Raw genomic sequence first — 25,198 nt, forward strand, 5'->3', positions numbered from 1 at the left:
ACCATGGCGTGAAGGAAATCACAAAGTACATGAAAGGCACATTTCCCAAATCTATTGGTACCCAATAACAATGTTAGTGTAGGGCAAGTCTAGAAAGTTTAAGGAAATCTAGATCGAGTAAGGAATTTCTTTTAGTTATCCCATTTACTCAGCCTTGAGATTAAACATTATGGGTCAATGTTCTCTAGAAAATAACCCAGGCTTAGGGACTCCTGAGTTAGGGTAGAAAACACTACTAGATGAGTGAGGGATGGTCCTAGCGCCCTGCTGAACCAACTAATAAAAACCCTTTAATCAGCTCTGGGAGTTAGTGTTCTTTGAGCCATCTGGAACAACCGCCCAAGCGTTTGCATCAGGTTTTGATTATTCTTCACCATAACCACATGAAGCATTCATTGCATAATCACAATACAAACACTTCTACTGTTTGAAGGTAGGCATTGATAGATGACCAAGGTGAGCTTGAAGTCTAGACAGCAATGGTACTGTCCAGTTTAAGATTTATATTAGACCAATGGCTGAGGTCAGAGCATCCAATATGTACTTAAGTTATACTGGTCACCTGCAGTCTTAAGTCAAAAATCGAAGCATGGCCCACAATGCTTTTTAGGGCACAGGGCTGGTGTATCTCAGAGCATTTCATGAATAAATACCTAGGAGGTCAAAGGTAGCCAATGATATGCCAGTGCAATACGTCAAAGTAACACATACAGGACGCCATAACTAGTGGTAGAGGGTGAAAAACTTTTAGTCAGTAGAATACCCAGGAGGTGGAAGCTCAGGTGCGATACAGAAAATTACTTCAAACCCAAGTAGCGCTATCTGACTAAATTAACTCTGCACAGGTTGCAAACAATTTCTAAAGTATTCTACTCCTTCCTCTTGTACAGGACAGTAGGATCCGCACTTTGAAGCAGTCAGCATATCAGGAGGATACATGTTACGACACAAAGTAGTAATATCTCAGTAGAAGGAGCATCCACAGCACAAACATCCTCAGAAAAGACTAGCGACTCAGCAAGACATGGTGATCGAATCGCTTCAGCCAAATAACTCAGTCTTGCGCTCAAGAGGTCAATCAGAGAACGCAGAGCCTGCAATCTTGATAATCATCTCATAACAGACCAGTTAACATTTGAATGTTGTCAATTAGCACTCGGGGGCCGTCCAGCTAGCCAATCAGTTGGCCAGGAACACAGGCTTCATTACATCGCAAAAAGCATGTATTTCATGCAAGCCAACAGCATTGATCCAGCAGGCTGACATTTTTTCAAGGCCCACTCCGGCCCCTGCACTGTCCAGTGGTTGCCAAATCGAACCCACACATTCACCTCTTATCCCCTGCCTTCCACCAGTACCCATCTACGCATATCCTGTACTTACCTCACTTTCTCGTACCAGCCATTTACAAAGAAAAAGGACACTCAGTTTCTATTTCCATAGCATCCATCTTTGTATTTTCTTAAAGAATAACAAGCTAGAATCATAGTAAGAAGATGTCCCTTCCAAAAAAATATAAACAAAGGCATTAACAGCTAGGCATACACTTCCAGGGTGCTAATGGTTTTATACATCATGGATGGATGCTTTATCGGATGGCAACACCAGAGCGCCGTTGTTACTTGGGCTAGAGAGTCATTACCAGCCAGTAAAGCACAGTACTGAAGTATAGATAGCTTAATTCATCAGATGACTAAGGAACACAAAAACAAGACAAACAAGTTATAACGTGTTCACATTTAGTGCTTCATAACAGATTACTCCTGGTACTATGTGATGTAACAACAGAGGTTAGTAGAGATCATTAAATTGGGTACCATCAAGATCAAAGGGACGCAGTCGCGCCTGCAGTGGGATTTGAAGTTGCGCAGTGGCTGCAGGACCCAATTCAGGGGCAAGCACTTAATTTGTGAGCTATCCACATGGGCAACAGAAATCACCAGGGATGCTCGTAGCGTGGGAATGGACAAGTAAAAGAGTTGGCTAAAATGGAAAACCAAAAGGTCTGGCGAATATTAAAAATATGGTTAAAAGCCAAAGCCTTCAGAGATGCTCATGGATTGGTAGAGAACGAGACTGAGAGCCATCTTCAACATTAGGTTATCTTGTGCAGCATGCCATGGTAACCTAAAGGAATCATTAAAAGCAAAGTCACATTAGCCTTAATGGCCACAAATTATAGGAACCATGATGCAGATCAGGTGTGGGAAAAACCGCAAGGTGCAATTGCTATCCCCTAAAGAGCATATCGAGAGAAAAGCAAGGAAAATATTTGCAAAGCTTGGGTAGGTTTGCTCAGAAAGCATATGAAGAAACAGAAATACAAAACCAAAGACAACCAGAGTTGAATTCCCTAACATATGCACAATTTAGCTAAGAAGCCTCAAATATGCAATTCCCCAAAACAAACTGTCCTAATGTCGCACACGATAGGAATGTAAACCCACACCAAATATTAAAATTGCAAACAGCTGATTGAGTCTGCAGTTTAGATGGTTCAAAAATCATGGTTTTTAAAAAGGGAGGTGAGGGCATAGTGACATGAAGCCATTGCAGAGGAGTGAGCAGAACAAGGACCCCAAACATCTGAATATTCAGGTGGTGAGAATATATTAAATGTGGACAAGTAAGGTTATAAAGGAAACTGGCTGCCTGGAGCTTTGCTTCACAAGAGGATGTCCGACTTGCCAAAATAAAAAAGTAACCACCCACATCAATTGGCAAATAAACATGTGTCACGGTACCCGCTATCAAGATGTTTTGCATTTAACCAACTTGAGGACTGCCCAATTTGAATGTTTAAAACGTGTATCGTTCTATTACTTTGCCAACAATACAAAATTGTATTCATGGTCATGAGTAGTTGTCAGATCAAATACATTAAGTTAAAGAAAAAGAAAACCACAGGTTCTGACTTCTCTCTAATAAAATGCACAAAATATTTGCAAAGCACACTAGCGGATTTGAAATTGATCTTGGTCAGAGTACACAGATGTCGGCTTTAAATATGTGACATAACTCACAAATATGTTTTCCATGCATTTCTGACTCGAACAAATGCACTACAAGGAGATTTTGTCTACACTGGTCAAATGCAAGAGGGATTGGATTGTTAATGTAATCGGATTTGGACTGCAGCTTCCCCCAATAGACCAAACTGCCAGCCATTGGATTCAGCTTTAGTTAACATTATCGAAAAATCTCCATATCGCTGCAACCAGCATTCCAAGCAGTAGAGTAATTAACCTACCAGATCTTCAGGAGTTGCACGATGTACTGTTAAATCATGGACTGTACACTGAAAAAGGAAAAGCATAGCATTTAATGCACATACCTCAAGATTACAAAAGGTTAAACTTGCAAATGTCCACAGGAACCAGCAGCAGCGTTGTGCTGAATTGCAAATATTTCAAAAAAGGCAGCAGGCGCTCGCGCTCCTCTCCAGAAAGAACATGGCATTATTGACATTATTATTAAATTTGCACAAAGTGCAAGTCAATTTGCAATATTTTCGCACAATGGACCACGGTTTATTCTGTTCTTCATTGCCGAAAGATACTAAGAAGAGATTCATTTGAAGAGGAAAGCGTAGAGGTATTTGTTTTACCCCGACGGGCAGAACCTTTCATCTTGAAGAAACACGTATAGCGAATAGGCATAAAAAAAGTTTAAAGGAAATGGCAAGGTAAGAATAATTGATCAGGAGAGCAAAAGAATGAAAGGCCTTTTGGGTTGCCAGACAGACACTAAAGCTCTCAAATTAGCTCAAAGGTCAAGTACCTTGAAGAGTAGAGATGCAAGAGTGATGGGATTATCTGCTAAAAGAGCAAAGTCTGAACCGGAACAGAGACCCTATCAACAAGCATGGTCTTCGATTTAAAGGCAAGCAAATATGAAAGAATAAAGAAAGAGCAAAATGCATTGATACAGAGTAAGCTGTAAAACATTACAATACGGTTTCAAAGGTACACATGTTTTACAGAGCAAAAACATAAGCATAGGAAGTAATACATATTTCATTCGCTTTCCAGCAACACCTACTCCGGAAGATACAGTCTGCCAGCATAGAACACCATAAGCAAATGAGTTTCAACTGGACTCTGGCATTTTGCATTTCTTTCTGCTTTGAACAAATCATATTAACATAACTTTATCATCAATTTATTGTTTGAGAAGATATAAAAGTGCCTAATAAAAGAATATAGTCCTATATTCTGCACTCCCGACAAGCAAGTGACTGCCAGCCTAGGATTGATCCTTCTGATGAACTCCATGGTATCTTTGCAAGGTCGGTCAGGAGGAGCGTCGAGCTAGTAAGGCATCCTCTGTTCTACCGAGCTTCAGTGCAACAAGAGTTACAACCCAAACGTCCAATCAGCTCCAGGGAGCAAGGTCCATTAGGATTGTCATTTTACCACTTGATTGAAGGCCACCAGACTGCGGTTCTGCAGGCAATAATTCCAGGGATATGAGACTTGACAGATGCCTCAAGATCTTCCTGGTCCATTCTGGTTCAAGACCATCGACTACCCAAGCACTCCTTGTGACCTACCTCTGAATTACAAAGGATGGCATATTACAACCAGTAAGGAATTTATTTAAATTCGTAGATATTAAATTCTACGTATAGACAATAAAATGTCATATTAGAAATATCATACATGTTAGTCTGGTGACCTCAAAAACAGAATTAACAGACTTGACAGCTACTGAACACAATCAGCAGGGCCTCACTGAACCTGAACTTTACTGAGTACTCAGAAAGGCACACAGGAACTTTGTCCATAGCAAATTATGAAGTGCATAATTCAAAAATACTTTGGATTAACCCTAACAAATAACCTTTGTTATATTGAACTTAACTGGAAGAGATGTAGAGGAAATTTGACTCACTTTTTGGGGCACATTCCTTGTGTGGGACGGTGGTTTAGCAGCATTGCCGGGCATCAGGCAATTCAGAGCTCCTCCTGCACACCACCATAGCCCCTCTCCCCCGTTCCCCACCCCATGTTGCTGCTCTGGCTGTTCTGGAGACCTGCTAATGCTGAACATTTCTAGTGGAGGCCCTCAACTTCTGGAACCAGGCGAGGCTGCCCAAGATAAAAAGCCTATGAGAGGGGAGGAGAGACTAAACACAGGAAGCAAGAAAGAGGATAGGGAGAGAGAGAAAGAGAATGCAAGACTTGTATAACTTTGAAGAGAAAGCTGTGGCTGGAGCCTGGGACGGCATTTCACCAATACCTTAACTGAAAGTGGAATTGTGAGCATCGGCAAGGGCCTATGGTAACGAATCAAAAGGGCAGGGGATTTGAAAGCCACTAGCCATCCATCCCTTTCACTGGACAAGTCTCCAAAATACGTCTTGGTTGATTTTGGATTTTCCTTTTTTTTTTTTTTTTTTTTTAGAGCTAGGGAAAGGAACTCGGTTAGAATAGGATTATAATGTCAGACCTCCTGAAGAGCACCTTTTTTAATGGTTTCCGATTAACATAGGGTTTAGAGTCCCAGGTATAGGGAAAAAAGTATGCTAAATTTAAGTATGCCTTAATATCAGTCTCCTGATTCGGACCCATCACAGTATTTACATGTGTGGTGGCGCTGTCCCAAGCTTGAAAAGTATTGAGAAAATATAATGGGACTTGTGTGGCTACAACAGGTTGTGACCTACACTGTATGATAGCACTTTGTTTATTGGGACCGATTGAGGAAAGGCTCAGGGCCCATAAACAAAATTAAAATGCATGAGTTACTACAGCTTCTACCGATAACCACAACTGCTATAGCATCTTTCTGAAAATCAGCACATATTCCCAGAACAGAGGAATGGATGATGAAAATATAAGATTTTCTAATATGTGAGAAATGTATATCATACATGATCATTTATTTTTCGAAAAGGTGGGATCTAGATTACACATGTCCAACTAAGATTAGGATGTTCGGTTTGCAGAAATGCTATTTATCATGGAACAATGTAACTGACTTATGTTGCAACATATGCAAATTGTGATAAATAGGTTTCGAGACATAGGATTTTTTTTAAGAGTGCAAGGAGTTTCTTTTTTTGTGTTGCTCCTGTGGATGTGGAGGGGGTTGTTTTGTGAGGTGTCCCATTGTTTTCAGTTGCTATGTCTGAAGCAGAGATTTAACCAACCAACAAAAATAACTGCACACAGAAATTGGACTTAAAAAAAGATTCAGGATATAATGCTGACTTAAAAGCTAGTAGAGGTGGGGAGTGTGCCTGTCAGTGATGGCCAGTCTGCCAAAACGCAACGTAAATAGGCCTTCCCATTTGTTCAGCTCCTGTTGGATGGCCATGAGCTAGGAGTCTTAAATCTTCCCTGTTAAGTGACTACCTATGTATTTAAGGGAGCGTTTAGTGACAGAAAAGTAAAGAAACTACCTCAAATTATTTTAAGACTGTTTTAATGCTTAAAATAATTTGAGGTAGTTTCAAGTTAAGTTGTTCGTACTCAGAAGAATTAATTTTGAAGCCTGACACTGAGGAAAAACAAGCAATCTCCACTTGTACCATAGGCATGGACTTCTCAGGATACGTGATGGTCAATATAAAATGATTTAGAAAAAAAAAAAATATATCAGCCAGATAAAAAAATAAAAAAAATATAGAAAAAGAATTGTTTAGCAAGGGCCTCCTCCAATGGCCAGGTTGACTAGTTTGGGCCGCAAATGGCTCCATTACTAGGAAAAAGAATAAAGACGAAAGGGGACCCTTTTTGCAATGGGAACGGTCCCATATAAAATCTGTTAACTGGTGTTCTAGCACTAGGGTATTTTTAGTTGCTCAGTATGAGAAGATTCTTTGGCAGAACCCAAATCTTTTAAACACGTTTGAGAGGTAACCCCCGTCTATAAAATAGAATGTCTGCTCAGCATCAGGTGCTGATTATTCAACCAGTAAGGGAAGATGTTTGCTTTTAGGGTTGAAACGATTGTTGCACTTTGCATCTAGATTTATCAGCACAATTGGCCTATATGAAAAACAAACATTCATCGTTTCCGTGTTATGGGAATCCGATAATGTGGTATTCTTCCATATTGGTTGTGATCGAGTCAATCTCTTGAAAGCAAGTGAAAAGTTTGGTTTGATGAATAACTAAGGGCAAGATCATCCATATAATATCTGCCAGTGTCAATCAGCTCCCAGACACACATCTTGAGATAATATGACAGATTTCAGTTTTCTGCCTTAACCTTGTATATGTGCAACATATTAATACTATCCTGAAGTTGCATCGCTAATATTTCCGCTTGTGCATGGAAAATCTAGTTTTTGCTTCATACATCAAGTGTTCAGCTTTTGTAGCATTCATCACATTTTATTGCCCCCTAATAACGGTCAATTTCCGGAGAACAAGTTTAGTGGGGTTATTCTTACATTCACAACTTCGACTGCTTATCAAGCTCAACTTCAGTGGCTCCGAAATAGTTTACTTTTACAGGAGCTATTCATAACCTTGCATCTCAAAACCACCTTAAAACGAATCCCAACAAATCCCCAATTACTTTGTGGCCTGGATCTCTAAAATAGTTCATAATTGTGTCTTGAATATCTTTTCTATGCACAGGATCTCGGAGAACATATTCCTCGAACAGCAACTATTACATATTTTCCCCCTAGGTACAATTTAACAGGGACCAGTGCATGGTAAAAGAGTGTATTGGTTCCAATGATAGCATCTTCAGTTCAGTCCAAAAAGTCCAAGGATAAAAATATAGGAACTAAATCTTCAAATATGTAGCATGTGCATGGGAGAAATATTTGAAAGTGGGATTTATTAGGAAAAAAACTCTCCTGCAATAATCGACCAATCCCAGGTCCTTCAAATTTGTATTTCAATAGGACCGCGCTTTTGCCAAGTAAATGGATTTTGAAGAACAAATGTCCATGTTGAGGATCAAAGTATATTCACTAAACAAGACCAGCTCCTCCTCCACCCAGTCCTACAGTTTCAACATTTTAAACAAACATTTGTCTTGCTTTTGGCTCTGGGCATAGAAAGAAGTAATTGTTAACATGGTTTGCCCACAACCCTGATTTCCCTTTGATAAACATCTACAAACCCAATCGGATAAAAATGATATCCAGTCAGAGGAAAAGTCCTACCCAAAAAAAAACAAAAGACGTAACCACTTTTCTTTGGACACTGGTTTACAAAGATGCTTTTCAGATCGGCTTTTAAGAGTTGTGTCTCTTGTAATCAAACTACACGGGGCTGAACATGTTAGTGTTCCTGGAACATCTTTAAATAGGCATAATCAGACCAAAGAGTGTAGACCAAAGCAAGAAGTAAAGCAATTTAGTCTGGGCCCAGTCACAGCTGGGAAAGCAACATTTCCACAGAATGCGGAACAGAACTGCATGAAAGGCATTGTCAAAGATACGCCCCTAAAACAAGACCTTTTCTAATCATACAGCTTAATTAACATCAACCCATATCACAACATTAGGTTAGTCCTCCATGTGAAGCTTATTGGTAGAGCTACATCATTCCCCTATAGTGGGACATAAATTATCCTAAAACGATTGAGTCCCGCAAACCGTGCCACACCACACTCGACCACCTCTGACATCACAGTTCAACCGACAATTACCACATTATGGTGCCAAAACATTGAGAAATTTGAGATGACCAGCAGATCTTTATTCATCTCCCCCCTGTCATCGCCATCCGTTTCTCATGAGAAAACAACCGATCTTGGCACTACAAGAGCCTTGAACCATTGACAAGTTACCTTTTTTTTTTAAACTCTTTTTATTGATTTTCACAAGACAAAAGAAACCTTCCCTTCCCACCCCCTCCACCACCCCTTTCCCCCGGCAACGAGATTACTCCTTCAACCACCCTCCACACGAGCAGAAATTCTACAATCAAGGCAAATCCAACAGTCTCAATCGTTGTGGGCACCACATCACTGTATAATCGCCTTTAAGAACGTTCAATAATTCCTCCCAATCCGCTGGATCTTATTGTCCATGGCGTAAGTCGCCCATTCCAGAGCCACTATCTCCCACATCTTTCTGAACCAATCTTGAATCGTGGGGACCTCTGGGCCCTTCCATCTCTGGGCTATTAACAGCATTGCAGCAAGAGTTGTTATAACTGGCTTTTTCCCGCCCTCTGGGTTCCCCTGCCCCCCCCCCCCCCCCAAAACGAAACAATCTTATGACATTTCCACCAGACGTGCTCCCCGGAGCCCACCATCCCACAGCCCCTCCAGCAGAGCGCCAACACCGTTGGGTAAAATCTATGGAGCCGGGGTGTAATGCCACCCAAACAAAATCTTGTACCATGCTTCTTGCAGGCAAGGGGCCTTGACCAGTTTATGGATCCTTCTCCACAGCCTTTCCCAGTCCGACATACTAATCGCACCTCCCATAATCCGCTCCCATTCCCTCATGTAGGCCCATTGGACCCCCGCCCTGGAGCCGTCCAGAATCTTATAGATATTAGGGATAAGGCCCCATCGTTAGTGAGCAGACATTTTTCAAAGAGTGTTGGGTCCCTCGTGGCCGCCTGCTTGACCCCAGGATGTAGCACCCAATGGCGCATGTGAGCATATCGTAATCTCTCTCCTTCCTGGACGGCAAAGAACCTCTTACAGTCATTAAATGATAATAGTTCCACTCCAACAAACATATCACATCATTTCCGACAGCCACCCACCTGCCACTTCGTGAAGGCTCCCCTCTCCAAGCCCGGTGAGAAATCCCCATTACCAAAGATGGGGGTAAAGGGAGACGGAAATGTGGTGATCTCCTCGGAGCCCGCCAACCTGTCCCAGATATCTGCCATTAGTTTAGTTATGGAGCTCTCGTATAGGTGTCGGGGTCCAAGTGGTTTCGGGAGCCACAATACCTCCGCTAATTTGCGTTGTGCTACGGCCCTATCCATCCGCACCCATAATTTGTCCTGCGCCCTGAAGGGAAGCGCCCCCAATTCAGCACGATCCTCCCCGCAATGAGAGACAATAAGGGACTCTCCCGTAGTGGGAATAAGGCCAAGACAGAGTGCGGGTGAGCGTAAGTGGGAGTTTATCCAATAATAAGGCATGCAAAGAACTCTGCAACCTACGAGAGCGCTCTGTCTGACAATAGCAAAGACAGGCGTATTTCTAATACAAAAAACGTCATCAACACCTAAACACTATAGGGGGCACAAGTTAATTGGGATTGGGTGGCGTCGACTAACTATAGGTGTTGCTGCAGCGGGGTTGGTCTTGGTGTGACGACGTCACTGGTCAGCCTCGTGGGTTGGGTTGGGCCTGGCAGGCCGGCTTGAGGTCATCCGCGCGGTGTTGATGTGCTGGGGCAGCCTGTGACAATGACGAATACCTTTCCTGTCTCATTTGCCCTAGGCCATGCACACTGTAGTTATTCAGAAAACGACATTTAAGTTCATTAATAAATCGCTTCAGCAGCTTATCTTATAAAATAAACACAACACATGAGGAATGCACCTCGTGAGAGGTCTGGTGGTTGTCGGTTGGGGTGAGATTTACCTGTGTCCTATTGACCGGTATTTTAGGTCGCGGGACGGGGCTCTGGGGCCTGGGCCGAATGATACATGTCTGTCTGCTGCGTTAGAAGTTATTATATAGATGGGTCTCTGTGTCTTGTCCCAATGATGGGGATCGTCCTTGCGCGGGGTCAGGATTCTTGGGGGGTTCGTGGGATTTATGAGAGGGTGCTGGTAGATCAGTGGGTTCAACCGTGGGTTTATTACCGTGCTGTAAATAACACAGGTGGCGGGCTGTGGCCTTGGTTGCGGCGCCGGGGCCTCTGACTCTCTGAAGTAACGCCAGCTTGGTTGGGGGAGGTGAGGGAGCGCAGCACAAGTCTTAGCTTTTTTATCTGGCAGGCTTGGTGGGGTGGGAGAGGGAATGGCCTTGCATATATCCACAAAGGTATTTTCCTCGTGCATTGCTGATCAGTGAATGCAGAAGTTTTATACTGTTCTGCCTTATTTTGACGTTATTTAGACACACATATATATTTCAATTTCGTTACACATTTCTTTAATACAGTCGGTTCCGGTACCTTTTCATTACTTAACATTATATTCACTACATTGTGTGCGTATTGTATGTACATTAGACGTTATACGAGGGATATCTAGGTTATGGCCTACAGAGATTGATGCTCGCCGCTTTGGGTGATTCAGAAAACATATATGAGTTCAAGTTTCTACATACTATTGAAAAACACTTTTACAGATAGAGGTTACACGTTTGGTCAACATCTTTCTCCGTGGTTATAGCAGCATTAGTCCAGACCTGGAGGGATATCATATAACGTTACATTTTTATAGTTTATTCACATTTTAAACAGAGGTAGTTCATTAATACCAATACTTGAATTGTTTTCTACCTTCTTCAGATAGTGATGCTTCAGCTTTTTCCCCGTTACCCCGGCCTTGCGGTCTGGGTCATACGGGGTGCAATATTACATTGTGACTGATAGAATGTTGCCGTGTTGGCATCTCGGGTTTAGCTCATCTCCGACTTTCTCATGGGAACGCGCTCGCAGCGGATCTACCAGGGCTGCTGAGGCGGCAGAGATGCATGAAAGGCCCTCCAAAGGTGGGGGCCTCGTTACAGTGTGCTGAACTCACACCATGTTTGCTAGGCAAGATGGCGTCTAGGCCTAACTAATTTTTGGTAAACGCAAGGAAAGGATACGTGTGGGCAATGTCGTCGGCGGGTGAATCCTCCTCCACCTGGGCCCGGGTGGCATGAGGGGGCGCCCACCGAGTCATGGTCCTCACCTGGGGAGGAAGCTGTAGGTGAGGAGGGCCTCGCGGCCATTCCTCCCCTACATTTCCCCCCTTTCGTTACTAAAGTAACGAATTCTTTAGCTCTTCCAATCTTCTACATTCTTGTTCCTCTATCACTGCGTCATCCCATGCAGGGGTTCCTTTTATAGGCATCCATGCTCTGCACACCCCCCTTAAACTCTCACCTCTCCTAGCATACTCGTCTGGTGTACATGTTAAATATATACAGTCGCCAGTTTCTTCCAGATCTACCCAGACCTCCTCATACCATTCCAGTTCTACGTCTCGCGGTTCTTTGATAGTGGTGTGCCATAGTTTATCTACTATGAACTTATCACGGCACATAGGCACTAACTGGTACCTGGGGGTGTTATCTGCTCCTGTCTGCACATGTACTTCTTGTGTTGCCTTAATTGTACCACCAGAGTTGCCCATTGTCACCATCATCATTGCACCGTTAGGAACTGCGTTAGCACAACATCGGAGGCCCACCTGGCACAGGCAGAACATCACAAGGACGATCACCACTATTGGTATCAGGAACTTCATTGTCACTCCAAGCCATGAGGGAACCCAAGAGAAGATATTGTCGAACCACGAGCTATCCTCAGCTCCACCTTCCATTTTCATCTTCTCGCCCAGGTTATGTACTGCTTCAATAACGTGGGACAGGGACCCATTTTCTGCGTCTTCGGAAGGTACGAACGTGCAGCACGCGCTTCCTATTTTTTGGCAAACACCTCCATCGATCGCTGTTAACAGGTCTAGAACATACCTGTTCTGCATGGTCATTAGTCGCAGAGCTCGTAGTTCCACCTTTATTATGTTGAACCCTTCTTCAGTGTCATTGGCCAACTGGATCAGTTCCCACCGTGTGATCTGGAGCCATTTTGCATTTGCTCTTGCTTGGACACTTGATACTAGCGAGGCAAAGAATGTTTCCACGGAGCTGAACAGGCGATACCTGTCTGGGATCTGTGCCAATAAATCAGATGATGCTTGCGATATGTAGTTCGAGGCTCGCTTGTTCCTTGAGAGCTCTTCTCCTTTCCCTCCGGAGGACAGGACGTAAAGGTGCGCTTGTGTAGTTGGAGAAGCTACATCCTGGTTCAATCCTCCTTTCATCATGTTACTTCTGTCAATGTGGCTTTCTGGAATCACCATTAGTGTTGAATGCAAAGTGGCCATTGAGCAGCTACCACTCCATGATTGGGGAAGGTGCAAGTACGCCTTGTTTCCGCATACCCAGTATGTGTCCATTAGTGCTGCTGTTCCTTTTTTCATATCTGGGATGGTGAGAGTTTTGTTACAGTTCTTGTTCGTTCCCATTGCCATTTTTCCTTCTCCCTTGAAACACATAGTTCGTTTTGTATTTCACTTTGTAGCTTGAAGGGTTTCTCCATCGCTGTTACCCATGTTAGTTTAGGGATGTGTTCTTTCCATATTGGCAAGCACGTTCTTTCCATCCACCGCAACTTGTCCGGTTGGACACCTTTCAGTGCTTCTGCCTTACACAGTACTTCTTCGTCTTTCCATTTGTTTTCGGAAAACAGTGTCCCTTGTATTGCAAAGAAAGGTTCTTTAAGACAGATCACTCCAGACGCTTGTGAATAGCACGTTTTGTTGTTCTGTAGCATTCTGAAAGAGACATCGTGTGCTTGAAAAGTGTTCTTTATTCTACACAGCGTGAGATGAAGGAGACATTGGGCATCCACAATGGGCAATTCTCGTGGCAACAACACTTTAGGTGTGCCTGATGCATGGGGGATAAGCGAGCAGACATAGCAGCTCTCATTGGTTGTCTGTTTGGCTGTTGTGCTCATATCTGCATACCATTTATTTGCTTGGTGAGGGTGTCGTGGGTCTTCCATTTTGTCTAACCCTAGCCCATAATACTCATCATACCCCTGTCCACCAGTCTCTCTTCTCCGCCTACTTTTCTCCCTTCTTCTGTACTTTTTCGTTATAGTAGGTGAAGAACCAGGCCCCCCTTCCTCCTTCCCACCCCCCTTTTCTAATTCTTCATATAGGGACTTGTGTTCTGTCATCATAATCACTTTTCCATCCTCCTTAATAAACAAGAGATCGTTGTTTGAAATTGGGGCGGGAGGGATCGTGCGGTTGTTGTATGTTCCAGGTTGGGACATTGTGTCATTATTTACATTTTTGGTTCTCGATTGTAACAGGACAGCAGTGGGTGGTGTAGTATAGTATCCCCACACAAAGTGTGATCCATCCCAGATCAAGAAATCACCTTCTTTGATACCTACAGTCGGAATTGTTTTCGTTCCAGGGGCAAGGGTGGTGTTGTTCCCCCCTCCCCCCTCGTTCATCTCGGTAGAGATGAACGCTATAACCCAGTGTAATACTAGACAAAACATTGAGATGAAGAACACAATAGCACACATTGATAAACCACATTCAAATGAATATGTCAATCTAGCCACTAACATTTCTCTAAATCTAACATATCTATTAGTTGCAGGCTGCCCATTCGATGCCATGATAAATCCTGTTTGAGACACAAGAGTTCATTAAGTACAAACATGTAAACATTTCCACGTTGTAACGTTTCGGTGATAAAATATAGGATTGGGTGAGGGAGGGGGTGTGTTGACAGACAAGGTGGCCTTTCAATCATCATTATTCGTACCTTACTTAATATATATATATATAAATAATAAGAAACATGACAGTTTAAAAACAACAACAGCAAAAAAACATCTTAAAGAGCACAGGAGAGAAAAAAAGAACCCCACGCAAAACTTTCAAAAATTGTAATAAAAAAAAATTTTGCATATACATATGTACATGTTTTAGTCCAGGACATTTGTTGCGCGCTAATTGTGTTCACTGTTCATCTCATAATGCACACAAAATTCCAATCATTCATTCCGCACAACTTCATCGTCCGCTGTTGCCTGTGCCTCGTCCTGCACCTCACTCTCCGCAGCGCTGTAAGCTTTACGTACGTCTGTCAAATGCACCCAATATCGCAGGCCCTTCACCTTTACTGCTGTGGGCGTGCAAAACGCTACCTCATAGGGGCCATGGAAACGTGGTGCATTCCACCTCCGCACAAAACTTCTGACATATATAAGGTCACCAGGCATTAGCTGTAGTGGTTTTTCAGGCAACCTGTTTGGTTCAGTCGCGTTCCCCTCCTCTCTTGTTGAGGGGGGGGCTAGTTGCTTTGCAATTACGCGCGCTGCCCGTGTCAGTTTTCGCAGGTATTCTGTGAACTCCTCCCCCAATATAGCTGCGCTTCTGTGTGCATCAGAACGCTCACGGAGAGGCGAATGCGCTGTGTGCATTCTTCTTCCCGTGACGATCTCGTGCGGGGACAAATGGTGGTCCTTACTTGGCTGGTTTCGTAGTTCAAACAAGGCCAAAGGCAGGCAGTACATCCAAGTCTTTTTAAGGGAAAAACAAAGTTTTGATAATCTGCTTTTTAACAGCCCATTTATCTTTTCCACGACGCCATTACTTTGAGGATGATAAATCGAACATAATTTGTGCTTTATTCCCAATAATGTAGTCACTTCTTTAAATAGTTCATTAACAAAATGCGTCCCGTTATCTGAGCGAATAACGTCGCAAATTCCCCAGCGCGGAAACACTTCCCGCACTAGGAACTTCGCGGCGCCCTTCGCGTCAGGGCGGGCACATGGGCCTGCCTCCACCCACCTCGAAAATGGACATACAACCACAATCATGTATCGAGCCCCGTTACACCTTTCTCCCATGTCTACATAATCAATGTGGAGCTCTCTGAATGGGCCACTTGGTTTTGGTATCGTACCCCTTAGTGTGCGCAATGTCATACCTGAGTTGTAAATTTGACATGTCGTGCATTCTAGAGCTAACCTTGTGACGTGTTCCTGGAGGCAAGGTGCAAACCAATCTTCTTGTATCTCTGCCATTATGTGTTTCTTTGTGTTGTGCGCGGGAAAGTGTAGTTGTTGAAATGCTATTTCTAACAGCGTAATTGGCATTACCACTTTTCCTGAACTCTCTTGTCGCCACAATAAATCAGTCGGTGATTTGCTGCATCCTCTCTTAGTCCACAGCAATTTTTCCTCTGCACTAGCTCCCTCTTGCAGCTCTATTATCTCCTGTGTGGACATCATGTTGTATCCTGTGGGGACCTCTTGGCTTGCTGTGTGGTGCAACATGTACTCTCCTATTTCACCTTTTTGTAAATATGAAGCTGCTTTGGCAGCGGCGTCTGCTGCCGCGTTCCCCAAAGATATAAAATCTGTATTTGTGGTATGAGCTTGACATTTTACGATGGCCACTGCCGTGGGGTCTTGCAGGGCCTCAATCAGTTCTTTCAATAATTCTGCATGCTGGACTGGCGTTCCGTCTGCTCGCCGAAACCCTCTCCGCCCCCACCGGGCCAACCCACCGTGAACTGTTGTTGTCATGTATGCTGAGTCTGTATATATGGTCACTGCGCACCCCTTGGCGGCATGCAATGCTTCTATTAGCGCTATTAGTTCTGCTGCTTGCGCTGAATAGTGTGATGGGAGGCGGTGTTGTACTAGTATCTCATATTCATCTTCCTCTAATCGTACCACTGCCATACCCACATGCTTTTCTCCTGTCTCCATGTCTATTGATGCTGACCCGTCCACAAAATACACCTCGCCCTCGGTCAGGGCATTTTCAAAAATCACTTGATCCTTACTTTCGTCACCTGTGTACGTGGCGCAGTTGTGGTTTTGCATGTCCTCTACGGTGCATGCCTCTGTGATGAATGTGGCTGGGTTCACTGTTTTACATCTTACTATATGGATGTTAGCGCTGGACAATATTATCTCATATGCTGTGGCGCGTTGTGTTGTCAATGTGCTCTTTGTTCGCTCTAATATTGCAAAAAGTGAGTGTTCCACAAACAGTGTCACCGGGCAGCCCATCACTATCGTGGCACTTTTTTCAATTGCGAACGCGGCAGCAGCTAGGGATTGCTCGCACGCGAAATGACCTTGCATTACTGCGTCTAGGGTGCCGCTATAGTAAGCAAGTGGTTTGTGCCCTAAAGATGTTTTCTGTGTCAGTACTGCTGTCATCAGTGTTCCTTTGCAGTGTGAAAATAAGAAGAATTCGCGCCCATAATCTGGATTTGCTAGTACTGGAGCGCTTGATATCAGCTCTTTTAGTGAGTTAAATGCTGTGTTCATCTCCTCTGTCCATTCTATGTGTTTGTGTTCTTGTTGTGCTTCTTTCAGTGCCTGTAACAAGGGCCTTGTGTACGCCGCATAGTCCAATATCCATGCTCGGCAATAGTTACACATACCCAGAAATTTCTGCATCTCTTTTACTGTTTTGGGCTCCCCAATTGTTCTAATCGCCTGTGCCCTGTCTGGTATAATTCGCTTGCCATCCTTTGATATCAGCTGACCCAAGTATAGGACCTCTGTCAGACAGTATTGTAACTTCCCCTTGTCCACCTTGTACCCTTTATTGGCCAATAATGTCAAGAGTGTTATCGAGTCCTTTCTGCACTCTTCCTCAGCCTGTGCACAAACCAATAAATCATCAACGTACTGAATCACTGTGCTTTCTACAGACAAATTCCCCAGATCTTCATGTAGTACCCTGTTAAATATGCTTGGGCTCTCGCAATATCCTTGTGGTAGTCTGCAGTGTTCGAACCTCCTTCCTCCCAATGTAAATGCTGTCAAGTACCTGCTCTCTTCTGCTAAGGGAATCGAGAAAAATGCATTTTTTAAGTCAATTACTGTGAAGTGTGATGCTACTTTTGGAATGTTGCACAGTATTGTCGCCGGGTTCGGGACTAAAGGGAACTCCTTCATTACCACATCGTTCAGTGGGCGTAAATCTTGTATCATCCTCCATGAACCCCCCTTCGCCTTTTTGATTGGGTAAATGCATGTGTTGCATGGGGAGTTTGAGGGCACTATTATACCCTGTGCTAGCAGTGCATCTATTGTCTCTCTGATCCCTTCTTCTGCTTCTCGCGACAGTGGATATTGTTTCACCCGGGGTAGTATTGCTCCCTGTTTTAATTTTATCACCACAGGCTGAACTTCATGCAGCAACCCTACATCGTGGGGGCCATTAGTCCATAAGTTAGTGGGTACTGAACTCATGTCCTCATCAAAAAATGTGTGCGGTGCTCCTACTACCGCCATTAATTCAACCTTAGTTTTTCTGGCTGTAACTACAATGTCGCAGGGCATTGCTAGTTCCATCACTATTTCACCATCTCCCTCAGTGTCAGAAAATAGCTCCTCGTCCGAGAGCTCTCTCAGCGGGATATTTGCATTTGTACACAATACTGTCCGCCACTCGCATCCTTCCATGTCAATACCAATCACACATATTCTGTTTGTTGATACATGTACTGCATGCAAATCCAACGATAGTACTGCCCCAAGAGCAGTGTCAGGGCTTGCTATGGGACGAAAAAGGAATTCTGCTGGGATCCTCCACTCCACCCTTTTTAGTTCTGGTACTATGAGAGCCAATGTTCTCATACCTTCAACAAACATCTCCTCATTTCTTGGTACCCCTCTGATCTCTTTCATGATTGTGTGGCCGTGTATTACTGCTAATATACGGAGGGGGCATATGCCTGGCGTTGAACATACGATGCCGCTCCCTGTGAACGATATTGTCATATTTAGTTTGCTTAAGAGATCTCTCCCCAGTAGGTTGATGGGGGAGTTTTCATAGTACAGTAAGGGTGCTTTCACTGTTTTACCCCCTACTGTCACATCCAATACCTCTGTGTAAGGAACTTCAATTACAGCCCCAGAGAACCCCTGCGTCTCTAACGTTCTATTAGATAACGGGAACCGGCCCTCTCTAATGCATGATTTCTCCGCTCCCGAATCCACCATGAATATGAATTGCTTGTCTCCTATCTGCGCTCCTATCAATGGTTCCTCTGATGCATTGTGGGTCGTAGACAGTACTGGACACGCAAGTGCTCTCTGTGGGCTGTCCTATGCGGGGTGTCTCATTGCCCCCCCCTGATCGAAAATGTTCCCCGAAACTACTGACACTCCACTGTAAGGTGCGGGGGCGGGTGCCCCATTAGCTACTGTGGCGAAAGTGTTACCAGGCGTGTAGTGCACATTGTCATTATTCTGTGGGCTGGTTTGTGTTCGGTACTGATGTCCGTGTAGTTGTGCGTTACTCCTTTGTACTACATTGTCTGGTTGCTGGTATTGTCCCATGGGGAGGCCGTAGGGGCTTCCTGGATGGGGGTGTCCGTACTGTTCTATCTCTTGGAAACCGTTGTTTTGTCTGCTCCTGCATTCTCTTGAGTAATGCCCCCATCTCCCACAATTCCAACAGCTCCCCTGTGGACCTCTGGGACCCTGCCACCCATTTCCTCCCATTCCTCCATACCCTTGTCCTCCTCTTCGACCCCTGTACCCACCTCTTCCCCCTCTTGGGGCCCACTCTTGCCACGTTGGACCTCCGTTCTGCTCCTGCTCTGTCCACTGTCGTTGCCCTTGTCCTGCCCAATTCGCTGCTATTCTTCCTTGTATTGCTATTTGCCCCTCCTCTCCTTCCTCTCCCTCCCGTATGAGTGGGAGTCCCGCTACCGCTGCTGCGACCTTCACCAATTTTGATTGCACCAACTTCGCCTCGTCCGCCAACCTTTTCTGTGCTACTTCCCTCTCTCTTTCTTTGATCCGTTTACAATGGTGTACTATTATGCTTTGGATCTCCGGCCAGCCTTTTGCCTCAACGCCTGCTATTTTATCTAGTGCCTTTTGCACTTCCTTTGGGAGCCCTCTCTTAATGATGAAATAAAATAGAGATGTGGATTGGTGCCAGGGCGTACCCGTTTCCGCTCTCCACATCTCCTGCACCCGGAGAATGTAATCCATAGCGTCCTCCCCGTCATTCATGGTACATTGCATTACTGACTGCAAATCAGGGGTATCTGGGAAGGTTTCCCGCAGTGCGTCCCACACCCTTGCTCGCACGGTGTTAAAAGAAGCCCCATCATGGCGATCACACTCTAAAGTTACAGCTGGAAAACCCGCTTTAGCCCATACTCTGTCTGCCTGATCCCCTACTGCGGACACTAGTAGGCTCTTCACATCGCCTACTGCCAGCGGTATACCAGCGGTATGTTTCTCAAATGCATATATCCACTTGCTTGCCCCTCCTGACAGCTGAGGTAGTAATTTCATTAAATTAGCCTTATCCATCTGAGCCCACGGTATATAGTTTGGCCTCCCGCCCCCCCTGTGGAGTAATGGGAGTTGTAATTTCCCTTTTGCCGTTGCAGCTTCCTTTTCCTTAGTCACTGCTGACTCCGATGACGCCATCTTCCCCACCCTATTTCTTAGTCGTCCCATCCATTCATCTTCTATAGTCCCCAGTGAACATGCACCATCTAGCTCCTCGCCTTCTCCTCCTACTGCCATGCTCAATCTATCACTCTCATCCACCCCTCCTCTGACATCACATAACAAATCCTCTCTGATCCCTCTCTCTCGTGAGACATCACCAATGCTTCCTTCTGCTGTCCCCACTTCTATTATTCTTGTCGGTTCTTCCTCAATTCTGAACAGTATTTCCCCCTTTTTCCATCCCTCCTCAATTTGTCTATTTTCGCTCGACGCTCTAGACGTGCGTCCAGATTGTGTGGGGGCGCATGCTGTGCGTTCACATATGTCTTTTATTCTTGAGAGTTCATCTCTTGCCACTGTAAGCCTCGACTCTAAGTCACTCGTTAACTTCTCTATATCCACCCTCTGTGTGCCTCCCTGGGCGCGCTCTCTGGTGTTTTCGTATGGTGGGGGTGCAGTTGGTCTTTGGGGTGTGCTGGTCGAAGGGGGAGGCACATAAATCGGGTCGCTATATCCTGCTGCAGGGGCTGGTTTAGGTAATATTGGGTACAACATAATCACCTCCGCCGGTTGTTCTGTACTTAGCTGTTCCTTTTCCTCTCGCGGGATCATTAGTGGATTATCTGTGGTGGAAGGTAAATCAATATTTGGTGCTGGAGCTTTGGGTGGGGGTACTTCCTCAAACAATCTCCAGAGATCTAATATCTCCTTCCTATTCTGCCATTGTTTCCCCTTATACTTGAGGCGAATACATGTGCATACCATATCAAGAACGCTTTTGTCAAAAGACCCTCCTTCTGGCCAAATCTGGGGCAACCCCTCCCCTTTCAATTCTGTTAACCATTGATCATGATATTTATTTATGCGTTCAGCATATCCCGGCAAGCTCTTACAAATGTGTGACAAGGGAGTTTCAGCCCCCATCCTCTAAATCGCTAGCGCTACCGCGTTCGCCTTCGTTACTTTTGATTAGGTGTAGATATGCGTATGTATACCTTTATGGCACAGACAAGAGCGGACCTCTCAAAATTATCACCCACTGTTATTCACTGTGCAAATCTCTTCTCACTCACCATATCTCATCTCCTTCCCATTCCCAGGCACTCTTATGTGATCTCACTTGCAATTGATCAAGTACTGGTTATGGCCACACTCTCTGGCACCACCTCGCGGCCACCCGTTCGTCTCCAACACTCGTACGGTGCGCGCACCCTTCACAATGCTTTCCACTCACACTTTTGTCTTTTTCCTCCCTTTCCTCCCTAGCCAGCTGTCCCTGTTTTCCTGCTAAGGTTACTGTGTTCACGTCTGTACGTGCCACTACTGAGTCCCCACTTTTTAAGATGTTCTACTTTTTTTTTTTTTTTTTTTTTTTTTTTCCCTACAAGTCTAACTACTTTATACCCTTCTCATTTTCACCCCCTACCCCGTGGAAATGGAAAAAAAGAAATAGAGAGAGAGCACAATCACTAAAAAATATTCCCGGTGTCTCCTTTTGCTAGACACCAATAACTTATTTCTCACTTCTTCATATATTCCCAGTACTAGTCTAGATAGCACTATGCGGCGCCGCCTTCCACCCCCTTTCGGAGCTAGGTTTCCGTCACTTCTACCACGTCACTTATTTCTTACTCCTAATGGCCATATGCAAAGAAAGAATAAAGAAAGTTTCAAGACCCGTCTTTAGTAGACCTCCGCAATTCTCCTCCTCTACCTTTCCCCGTTCTTTTATTCCCAATTCCCCTTCTTTTCCCCTTGACGATCACTCGCACTCGGTACTCACGTGCCCGTCTTGAACCGATACTCTCCGAAACTGGGTCCGTCCAGGCGGCGTCACCGGTAACTCAACGGTCAGCCCCTGGCTCCGGCGAGCGGCACTCAAAGGGGATTTTTTTCCAATCGGGATCCCGTACCCTTTCTCATTGAGTGCGCACTTCTTATTGTGCCGGTCGCCGTTGGCGGGCGGCCTCCCGGAGACGGCTCACCGTGCGTATCCCTTCTCGACCGGAGATTCTCGTGCCACAAGGGGGTCGTTAAGAAGGAGTTAGGAAAAATAGTTTGGAGATATCACGTCGGGGTCACCACTGAAGGGAAGCGCCCCCAATTCAGCACGATCCTCCCCGCAATGAGAGACAATAAGGGACTCTCCCGTAGTGGGAATAAGGCCAAGACAGAGTGCGGGTGAGCGTACGTGGGAGTTTATCCAATAATAAGGCATGCAAAGAACTCTGCAACCTACGAGAGCGCTCTGTCTGACAATAGCAAAGACAGGCGTATTTCTAATACAAAAAACGTCATCAACACCTAAACACTATAGGGGGCACAAGTTAATTGGGATTGGGTGGCGTCGACTAACTATAGGTGTTGCTGCAGCGGGGTTGGTCTTGGTGTGACGACGTCACTGGTCAGCCTCGTGGGTTGGGTTGGGCCTGGCAGGCCGGCTTGAGGTCATCCGCGCGGTGTTGATGTGCTGGGGCAGCCTGTGACAATGACGAATACCTTTCCTGTCTCATTTGCCCTAGGCCATGCACACTGTAGTTATTCAGAAAACGACATTTAAGTTCATTAATAAATCGCTTCAGCAGCTTATCTTATAAAATAAACACAACACATGAGGAATGCACCTCGTGAGAGGTCTGGTGGTTGTCGGTTGGGGTGAGATTTACCTGTGTCCTATTGACCGGTATTTTAGGTCGCGGGACGGGGCTCTGGGGCCTGGGCCGAATGATACATGTCTGTCTGCTGCGTTAGAAGTTATTATATAGATGGGTCTCTGTGTCTTGTCCCAATGATGGGGATCGTCCTTGCGCGGGGTCAGGATTCTTGGGGGGTTCGTGGGATTTATGAGAGGGTGCTGGTAGATCAGTGGGTTCAACCGTGGGTTTATTACCGTGCTGTAAATAACACAGGTGGCGGGCTGTGGCCTTGGTTGCGGCGCCGGGGCCTCTGACTCTCTGAAGTAACGCCAGCTTGGTTGGGGGAGGTGAGGGAGCGCAGCACAAGTCTTAGCTTTTTTATCTGGCAGGCTTGGTGGGGTGGGAGAGGGAATGGCCTTGCATATATCCACAAAGGTATTTTCCTCGTGCATTGCTGATCAGTGAATGCAGAAGTTTTATACTGTTCTGCCTTATTTTGACGTTATTTAGACACACATATATATTTCAATTTCGTTACACATTTCTTTAATACAGTCGGTTCCGGTACCTTTTCATTACCTAACATTATATTCACTACATTGTGTGCGTATTGTATGTACATTAGACGTTATACGAGGGATATCTAGGTTATGGCCTACAGAGATTGATGCTCGCCGCTTTGGGTGATTCAGAAAACATATATGAGTTCAAGTTTCTACATACTACTGAAAAACACTTTTACAGATAGAGGTTACACGTTTGGTCAACATCTTTCTCCGTGGTTATAGCAGCATTAGTCCAGACCTGGAGGGATATCATATAACGTTACATTTTTATAGTTTATTCACATTTTAAACAGAGGTAGTTCATTAATACCAATACTTGAATTGTTTTCTACCTTCTTCAGATAGTGATGCTTCAGCTTTTTCCCTGTTACCCCGGCCTTGCGGTCTGGGTCATACGGGGTGCAATATTACATTGTGACTGATAGAATGTTGCCGTGTTGGCATCTCGGGTTTAGCTCATCTCCGACTTTCTCATGGGAACGCGCTCGCAGCGGATCTACCAGGGCTGCTGAGGCGGCAGAGATGCATGAAAGGCCCTCCAAAGGTGGGGGCCTCGTTACAGTGTGCTGAACTCACACCATGTTTGCTAGGCAAGATGGCGTCTAGGCCTAACTAATTTTTGGTAAACGCAAGGAAAGGATACGTGTGGGCAATGTCGTCGGCGGGTGAATCCTCCTCCACCTGGGCCCGGGTGGCATGAGGGGGCGCCCACCGAGTCATGGTCCTCACCTGGGGAGGAAGCTGTAGGTGAGGAGGGCCTCGCGGCCATTCCTCCCCTACAGCCCCTTCCTCCCCCTTCAGCCATTCACTGATAATACGTAGCTGTGATACCTCATAAGATCGCCGAAAATTCGGCAAAGCAAGACCGCCCGCACTCTTCAGGGCCATCAGGAGACTGACACCCACCCTAGGTCTTTCCCCCTCCCAAATGAATCCCTTGGTCAGCAACCCCAACTCCTTAAAGTAACTCGCCGGGACTGGCTGCGGGACAGCTTGAAAAAGATACAAGAGCCGCGGGAGCATGACCATTTTAACTGCAGCGATCCGCCCTATCCAGGACACTCGTAGATCCCTCCACCTTTGAAAATCCCTCTTAATAGCTTTAAGGAGCGGTGGAAAATTTGCCGAGAACCAACCCGCCAATGACACTAATTCTCACTCCCAGATACCGAATCCCACCAGGACTCCACCAGAAGTTAGTATTCACCCTCAGGTTCTCCCTCTCTGCTGCCCCCAATGTTAAACTCAGGACCTCCGATTTTGTGGCATTAATTTTGAGACCCAAGGCTGCCCCAAATGTCTAATGATTCCCGTGGGACCGTGAGCATGAGCAACATGTCGTCGGCAAAAGCTGCTACCTTATGTTGCTCACCTCCGAAAGGGACACCCCGAATCTCCCCCCGCCTCCCGAAAAGCCTGGAGCAGCGGCTCCAGATAAATTGCAAATGGTATAGGGGAAAGTGGGCAGCCCTGTTTAGTCCCCCTCTGCAAGGGTATCCTTCTGGAGGCGACCCCGTTCACCATCACTCTAATGGAGGGCGCCAAATAGTTAGCCTTGACCATCGACAAAAAGCGCCCTCCCCCCCCAAGCCCATCTTCTCCATTACCCAGAAGAGAAAAGACCACTCCACGCGGTTAAAAGCCTTTTCCGCGTCTAAGGCCACCAGGACTGCGGGAGTGTGTGTCTTCTGCACTTTCTCAATTATATGGGCCACTCGGCGGATGTGGTCTGCGGTTTGTCATCCCCTAATAAACCAGGCCTGATCGGGATGTACCTGATCCGGGAGGATGGAGTCGGGAGTCGAGCCTGTTGGCCAATATCTTGGTATAAATCTTGGCGTCAAGATTAATCA

The 25,198-nt window shown here is 45.3% G+C and overlaps 1 protein-coding gene across 9 annotated transcripts in view; it reads right to left on the reverse strand.

The window, feature by feature from the left end:
- The window catches only part of SPICE1 (spindle and centriole associated protein 1), a 1,365,450-nt gene that overhangs the window by 1,224,875 nt on the left and 115,377 nt on the right, over positions 1 to 25,198 (reverse strand). For 7 of the 9 annotated variants that reach the window (XM_069635857.1, XM_069635856.1, XM_069635860.1 and 4 more), the window contains one exon: positions 3,251 to 3,298. The exons of the other annotated variants lie outside the window; for them this stretch is intronic. In XM_069635857.1, coding sequence (XP_069491958.1) covers positions 3,251 to 3,298 — 48 coding nt within the window. The remainder of the gene's footprint in view (positions 1 to 3,250; positions 3,299 to 25,198) is intronic. 9 annotated transcript variants of the gene reach the window in all.

The sequence above is a fragment of the Ambystoma mexicanum genome, chromosome 7p (genome assembly GCF_040938575.1).
Source record: "Ambystoma mexicanum isolate Mex_15411 chromosome 7p, UKY_AmexF1_1, whole genome shotgun sequence".
Lineage (NCBI taxonomy): Eukaryota > Metazoa > Chordata > Amphibia > Caudata > Ambystomatidae > Ambystoma > Ambystoma mexicanum.